Raw genomic sequence first — 8,871 nt, forward strand, 5'->3', positions numbered from 1 at the left:
TTTATTAAATAATTATGTCCAATAATTTTTTTTTAAGAAAATTAAAAAAAAATTATTAACATTTTTTTATTTAACTTACTAATTTCATACTTAATGTTATGAAATTATACAAAAAAAATATAATGTAAATAAAGTGCCTTATAAAATGCAAAAACAATTTATCAATAATAAAATAAAAAAAATAAAACCTTGAATAAGAAAAAAATTTATTACCATAAATAATTATGTCAAAGAAAAACAGAACGCAAATATATTCAATAATAAATTAAAAAGAAAAATACATGTAAAAATAATCAGCGAAAATAATTATACAAAAACAATTACAAAGATAAATAATAAATAAGAAGCTGAGATACAAAAATACAAATATACAGTATAAAAATTTATACAATTAATATCGTATAAGCTCGGATACAAATATAACGTATAAATTAATGTATCCGCCTCAGTATAAATATACGGTATACAAATGTATATATAAATATTGAAATACACAAAGATAAGATTTACTTAAAAATAATACTTCTTTTATTTCATTCAATTCTATACATTTGTAGCTTAAGCCCCACATGGGTCAGGGTCACGCCCACTTTGCTAAAACAGACATGCAAGCAGCCCCAAGAAGCAAAGAAATATGTGATCCCAACCGAATTCTGGAATTATTTTGCATCCTTGGGTGCATGAAATCTGCCGCTAATAAATCAACCAAGGCCATGTAAATGAGTATTCCCGCCGCGGCCGATTCAAACATCCCTTGGATGATCAAAGCTCTGGGACTGTTTTCATCGTATACACCCGAAATGGCTATGCCAATGGCAATTCCAACGGGAGTAGTGAGCGAGAAAAATAAGGCCATTGTTGCCATGGCCCGTGACTTGAACTCGGCTTGAGATATGCAACCGCCTAAGCCGATTCCTTCAAAGAATTGGTGGAAGCTTAATGCTACCATGAGTGGCTTTATGATGTCTACTCTTTGAGAGGTTCCAAGTGATATTCCTATAATTATTGAATGTACTAAAATTCCTAACTCTAACACCTGCACAAATAATTTAACTAAAATCACTTTAACTTGTCCACTTTCTTTTTGTATAACGAATATTGAAATTTTGACTATTTTAATATGTAACCTATTATTAAATTTAAGTTAGGGTGTATCGGTTTTATCGCGTATGCAATAAATTGAACAACAAACAAGTGAAATCCATATCCGGGTATACGAAAATCGGGTATACGGTTACACCGGGTAGGTTCCGTATCGACAAAATTGTGAATTTAAAAACCGGATACTCGATACGGTTTTCAAAATCGTATCGGATATATGGTTTTGCTCAGCCCTAGTTAAAACCCATTTTAAAGATTCTTACTTATTGTTGTACTTGATTACGACGTTTGTACTCTTCTTATTACGTCACGCAAAATAGCTAATCGATATTTCATATTCAGAACTCATCTAAAAATGTCTTTTAAAGCGGATTTACACTTTATGTTGAACAAATACATTAAATCGAAAAATAAATCCAAACCCAAAACAAATATCAATGTGTCCAAATACATGGGGCAGTTTTAAGTTGGATTTGCCTATATTGAACTCTATCTGGAATCAGGGGCGGGCGCAGGAATTTGGGACAAGGGGGACACAATTTTTTCTCAAATAAATTCGTCTTTTCTCTATATTCTTAACATCTTTCATTTTATAAAGCACTTTTTATATATAATAATTTTTTTTAATAAAATAAAAAAAATAAACAATTAATGAGTTAGTACATCAAATTTTTATTTTTTTACAAAACGTAATTCATAGTTTAGACGAAAATCTCTTTTAAGATATATTAAATTTTAATTCCATATTGAACAATTAAGAATAGTGACTCAATGATTGAGACATTAACATAATACAATGGAGGTCTAAGGTTCAATTCTTGTTAAGAACTATTTTTGACAAAGAAAACTGTGGATCAAAAATTATACAACAACAATGGCCTCGGCAGTAGTCAGTCGAACCCTAAACACCAGTCACCAACTCCATGTGTTATACCAACTGTTCCATAGAATTTTAATGACTATATTGTACACCTAAACATAAATATTCTACATTTCAAGGTGGGCACTTGCCCACTCTGACCCCCTAGATCCGCCTTGTCTGGAATCTTGAATTTCAAGTTGATCACACATAAAATACATCCAAAATGAGGCGCATGATTCAGGAAAGACTAGTTTTATACCCTTGCAAATTGCACGGGAATGTTGTTATTATTAATAGATATTTAAAAACATGATTAAATATTGTGCCAAATTACAATTGATGTTTTAAAAAGTTATAGTTTTGTTATCAACTTGTAACTTAACAATCATGCTAATTGGCATATTGTTTAGTTTAAAAAATTATGTTACTTCGTTATTACTTAACGGTATTTTTATCATGTAAGGAAAGAATTATAACAATACATTATGAGATTTTTAATTATGAACTCATAATTGTCCTACTTAGTGAATTAATGTTGTAATTTCTTCTTTAAATGGCTTCTTAACATATACACATTGAGGCACATGATAGAAAAAGCCATAGATTAATAACTCATTCAAATACACCAACCCATAATCCATAATTAAGTTTTCATTTTTTTTAATATTTTTTTATTTAAAAATGGTAAAAAAAAAGTTAGATAGTAGAGTAACTTTTACCCGTGTTATGACATTGACCCGTATAGATTCGATACTTGATTTGACCTGACTCACCGGACCTTTTACGAATTTCAAGTAATACCAATATTCACACATTTTCGTGAATTATGTAGTCCAAACATGCAAATCGATATAAGTAGTTTAGAACTAAGGACATACTCCCTAGTTTACTAAGTTTGATCTTGCATATTTGAATAATTTGACAACTTATTAATTACATTTTGATTAATTATAAGTCTCTATAATGAAATTGAACATGTATAAACACGAATTTTAGTTAAGCAATTTATAATTTGCCTTTTTTAGTATGAGTCTCACATAAAACTATTTAGATTATTGTCCTATACGGAGTAGTATTTAGGGCGGGCTTTAGAAGGAAATCTCGAACTTTAAACTATTTTTTTTCAAGCTTATTTTTTGGTATAAAGGTAGCCACAATGACGATTTTAATACTAACGAAATTCGTTCTCAATTCTTAAATACAACTTCTCGGGTCTCATAGGCTTGATACTTTGATATATAAATCGTATACTCCAAAACAAACCCATTTAATACAACTTTGGGAATTACAATCTTTTACGAAACCGACTCTGCACACATGCTTGGCTCGGAACAAATATCGCTAGTTCTACATAAAATGGATATATCTGTCTTAATACTAAAATGGTTAAATATCAATCCGCATATTGACATGAGAATATAAGACAATTTTTTTTGTGTTTTTCCTATACATTCGACCTATCTTATTTATTCCAACCGAGTATATATTTAATTAATTGTAAACTTAAAACGGCTATACCTTCAAAATCAAATTTTGCAAACAAATGCTAAGCATAATAAGCTGCTTTTAAGAGACAGTACCTCTTACATAATAATAAGTCTCTCTTGTGCTTGGATCAAGTATCACTCACATAAGTAGATAAGACAAAAGTAGAAGTACATAGGGAATTACAAATGGTTTGTCTCCATCTAGTCAAGTATGTTTATTTGACCCATTATAAACTTGTAACAATACTAGTATACATCCCGCGCAAATGCGCGGTTTTTTAGATAGGGATATTAGAGAATGTAACAATTATACTATTGCTATTTAATAGTGTAAATCCCGCACATAGTATATAGGAGGATTCATTCCAAATTTTATACCTTCAAATTTTTATATTTCACTTAATTGTATTTTAATATGAGAAAAAAAAACGTAGTATGTCATGAATTTTTTTTTTAACATAAAGTTAATGATTTTATTTTATAACTTTGCTTAAATTATCTTAATGAGTTTTTTTTCACGTAGCTAATAATATTATTTTATTGTTTTATACAGTTTAAGTATGCATTAAGTCATTTTCGAAGAAAAATTAACGATTTTATATTTTATAATTTTATATTCTTTTATTTTATTTTGATTAAAAAATTATATAATTATAATTTAGAATTTAATAAAAAAAGTCATGCTTTAAAAAAAAGATTATAGTTTAATGAGAAAATTTTATTTCTTTCCTTATATAAGTAGGTGGAGTTTGGATGGAAAACTTTTGAGAATTTTTATTCTCTTAGTAATAGGGGGATTTCTAAGACACTATTTGCTGAGTACTAATTTTCTTTGACCTGTCTATTTACCTTTCTACTTCACACTCTTTAATTCCTTCTGTAAATGAACTATCCTGTTCTACAGTTTATGTCACTAAATCTCCGTTACAATCTTCGCCGAAGCCTCACATCAAAATTTAAAATTCTTATAGGTGCTAGTAATTTCGAACTTCTTTTTAATAGTACTACATCTGTCCCTCATTTATTCAGTCTTCGGAATCAATTAGTCCAAATTTCCAACATTTCTCAGTTATGATAGTTATTTGTTGACTAAATCAATGAAATGTAAATTTATGAATCATAGTTCGATAAGTGGTAGAATCAAGATTTACAGTCAAGGGATCGAACAAGTAAGAATTTTTTTCTTGAGTGGCGTTCTAAACCAAAACATTTACAAAAATAGGGCTTATTCCAAAATATTTACACGAAATGGGTCCATGTCACCCAGTGGCGGACCCAGGGGTGCGAACAACACCCCACGTGCGCACCCTTACTTGGTGGATTTTTTTTATTTTTCAAATGAGTTGAATTTCATTATCTATATATTATAATGTATAACTATCATTGAAGAAGCAAGTGGTCCAGTGGATAAAATCTGGTGTATTGTTCAGGAGGTCATGTTTTCGACGTTTGCTATAAACAACTTAGTTAATTTTCGCATATTTCTTTTTAAGTTTAGGCTTTTTTTTCTTTCTCGGTCCGCCACTAATGTCAGCACTTTCTTATTTTTACAAATTCCGTAACATCTCCCCAATTCAGTGAGCGAGTATTTAAGAATTCACAAACCTCTCGCTATTTCATTTCGTGTGATGTTTAGAAAAAAAACAAATTATTGACTGTGATTTAGTAGCCAAAAACTCCCCAAAAAGAAACCAAAAAATCGTCACTTCCTCACTCCCCTTTTCCTTCATTTAGTCGAGTAACCCAAATCGAATTTCTACTCCAAATCACCCCCAGTACCCAAAACATATCCCATCGACTTTTATAAGATTTAGGTCCTTTTTTTAGTTCAATTATTGTAGAAAAAGATGGCTATACAGTAAACGTTGAAGGAGGTCGTGCGTGATGACTTTGTTTTGATGTCGGTAGCTAGCGACACAGCCTTGCAAAAATGAATCTCCCCTCGGCTTGTTGAGTCTTTTTATCCAAATCACAAAACAGAGGTACCCTTTACGACGTCGTCGTGACAATACCGAAACAGCCCAAAATAGTGTTAATTGATATATTTTGGGTAAGTTTTGGTTGATGGTTGGAGTGAGGATTTGATTTGTTTGTCGAAAGGAAGTTCTTAAGAGAATGATGAGTGTTCTTTGGAGGTACACGTGGACGGGGCGAACCCAGTAGGTAGCAAGGGTAGCAGCCGCTACCCCATTGAAAAAAAATTAAGTTTACGCGTTTGCAAATTGCTACCCCAAGTCTGATAGTAAAAGGATAAGTAAACTATAAGGCATGTATTCTGCGTTGAAACCTGTGTGGCTCAGTGGTAGAAGCACTTGCTATTCTTACTAATAGTCTAGAGTTCGATTCCTGCTGTAGTCATAATGCCATTATTTTTTTTCCTTTTTCCTTCCTGAAGTAAATTTCGTTAAGCTTTCAAATGACGGACATTAATGGTTAAATTTTTCTAAATCGTGTAAAATGAAGATAAGTTCTCGAATTATAATGTGAAAACTTTAGATATTACGGATTTATGATTACACGTTTTTATTTATGAGAAAGCTATATAATAAAGAAAAAAAATATAAGTCGAAAATAAAATAAAGGTAAATTTGTGTTAAAATGAGAATTTTAAGTTAGTAATTTAGTATCGCCCGTTCATTTGGTTGTTAATTGTGCGTCGGTATTTGAATTTTTTAGGTTGGACGCATTTTTTCGTGACTTCCATTTTTACTGAAAAATTGTACGCTTACTATTTCGCTACCCCAAGCTTTTAATCCTAGGTTCGCCCCTGCACGTGGTGCACATGTAGTATATCTATGCATGAGACTATGCCCAACGGGAAAGCTGGGATGATAATGGTAGCTCTACTCGCTGAGTGGTACAGCGAGAAGTTGGAAAACTCCAACTAACCGTTGGGTCATTTAGCGACTAGATTCTTAATAGGTGAAAAAACCTATAATGCTGACGTGGACCCATTCCGTGTAAATATTTCGAATTGAGCCCTATTTTTGTAAATATTTTGCTATAAAACACCATTTAAGAAAAAAAATTCAACAAGTAATGACCTAAAGTAAATTTGAAAAAATTCGGAAATTTTAACTAGGATGATCGAATTTTAACTAAATTTACCTGAGCAGTAATTCGATGCCGAATAAGATCAAGCAGAGTTTGATCATGAGCCACCAAATCAACAAGCTCGTTAGTAGCCTCAGAGAGACCAGCATGACCATGAGCATGACCATGAGTAGCATGAGTATGGACATGAACATGCCCTGCATGTTCATCACTTCTCTCCAAATCAACAAGCTCAGTAGTAGTATCCCCGTCTTTCGCATGGTTAAAGTGCACTTTCTTAAAATGCTCTGTAGCCAAGGAATCAGCCATGAGACTTCCAATCGAAGCCGCCATGGCGACAAGGCCGGCAAACGGGAATACCCGCCATGGTGACTCCGGAAGACACGGCGACGAAAGACTCTCAAAAGCCTCAGGTAATATATGGATGAACCCGGTTGCTAGGATCACCCCGGCCGCAAACGCCTTAATTATGAAAAAAATATCGTTTTCGGGTCGTAAAAACGAGACCCGTTTCCCCACCAATGGTAACGCTACTCCCAGTCCACCCGAACCAAGGATGGCGCACAGTGCGCCAAGCTTGAATTTCAGTTTCAGAGTTTTATTATCGGAGCTTAAGTCGCGCGAGTCGCACGCGCAATCGGCTGCCACCGTGTATGGTATGAGCAGCAGAACAAAAAGAAAATACAATGAATTCGACATTTTTATTTATTTATTTATATTGAATCAGGTAATTGTTGTAAAGGATAACTGTTGGAAACGTGAAACAGAGAAGAAGAATGTTTGAGAATTGTAATCTGTGTATTTTATTGATGAGTGAAGAAATCAAACTAGGAGATGAAGATGTATACAAACAATAGAGCAAAGCTTGAAGACTAATTATGAAGATATGAAGAACTAGAAGAATTATATGTAAATGTATGAATGTATGAAGGAAAGATTAAAGAACTCTTATTGATTGAATTGTAATGTGAATTTTTATTTCTCAAAGATGTAATCTACAATGATACGAGATATTGGGTATTTATAGCCAATTCTCTAACAAACAACTAACTATGATTAACACACATAAACCATGAGACCTGTTAAAATTCGACCCGACCCGAAAACCCGACCCGCCCGACCCGTTTTTTTAGGGTTACAAACTCGGTTTTTTCGACCCGCGACCTGTTTGTCCCGAACCCGAAATGACCCGTTCTTTTAGGGCCGAGACCCGACCCGAACGGGTCGACCCGTTGGATCAAAGGGAAAATCATGAATTTTATTAAAAATATTAATATTTATATATTATATTTGATAATATAGTTAAAAAATTATTTTTTTATTACTTAAAATTAAAAATTCAACCAAAAAGTCAATTTTATATAATTTTTATAATATTTAATAACAAAATAATCAGTAAAAAAACTTTATTTTAATAATTATATCAATATAATTATTGTATATGATGAATATGATTAAAATAATAATTTTAAATATATTTTACTTTTTTAAAATATATTTTTTAAATTAAAAAATTTGTTAAAAAAGACGTTAAAAATTATATTTTGACCCGTATTCTGACCCTAACCCGACCCGTGACCTGTATAACCCGACCCGTATCTGACCCGACCCTGGACCCGACCCGCCCGACCCGTTTGACAGGTCTATAAACCATAGTTAGCTTAACTAACTTTTTAACTAACTTTATATATCCAATATTCCCCCCTTAAGTTGGTCCGTCTTGAAATATCAGGCCAAGCTTAGAGGAAAGAAATTTGTGCTGATCAGACCCTAAGGGTTTAGTCATTATATCTGCAAGCTGAAGACTTGTTCTGACATGCTTGGTGATCAGAAAGCCTTGATCTTGTTTATCTCTAACAAAATGGCAGTCTATGTGGAGTAAAACTCTTAGGACTCGATTTTTGGACAAATAAGACTTGAAAACAAAATTTAAATTGGATGGAATTAGACTCAACAAATGGACATATTTGGACTCAAACAAAAACTAACTAAATGGTTTAAGGATTAAGAAGATAAAAGACTTAAACTTGCATAAATTAAGACAGAAAACAGAAGGTTTGGGACGTGACAAACAACACAATTGAAACGATTGACAACAATGGAAAATAGGTTTGTAATTTAAATGCTTATGAACTAAACATTCAAATAACAATTTCCACAATGACTTAAGGTAACAAAAACAGAAACTTTGAAATTTGTTTTGACACGAAACAAGAACAAGTAACTTAGGGATATGACTTAAACTAGATCACGAAGCAGGTTTAAGCCTTGGAATTAAGCTCAAGATCACGAAGCAAGAGTTAATTCCGCCTCAAACACTAAGTAATGAGGGGTTTTCTGCACTAAGCAAGAAGAAAATTGATTGAA

The 8,871-nt window shown here is 32.3% G+C and overlaps 1 protein-coding gene across 1 annotated transcript; it reads right to left on the reverse strand.

Moving 5' to 3' along the window:
• Positions 1–361: 361 nt before the first annotated feature.
• On the reverse strand, positions 362–7,490 carry LOC141642351 (zinc transporter 1-like). Its single transcript, XM_074451131.1, has 2 exons — positions 6,559–7,490; positions 362–1,036 (listed from the first exon to the last, which is right to left on the reverse strand). The coding sequence occupies exons 1-2, from the start codon at positions 7,201–7,203 to the stop codon at positions 581–583; spliced, it is 1,101 nt and encodes a 366-aa protein (XP_074307232.1). The 5' UTR covers positions 7,204–7,490; the 3' UTR covers positions 362–580.
• Positions 7,491–8,871: the final 1,381 nt, after the last annotated feature.

The sequence above is a fragment of the Silene latifolia genome, chromosome 2, assembly GCF_048544455.1.
Source record: "Silene latifolia isolate original U9 population chromosome 2, ASM4854445v1, whole genome shotgun sequence".
In the NCBI taxonomy this organism is placed as follows: Eukaryota; Viridiplantae; Streptophyta; class Magnoliopsida; order Caryophyllales; family Caryophyllaceae; genus Silene; species Silene latifolia.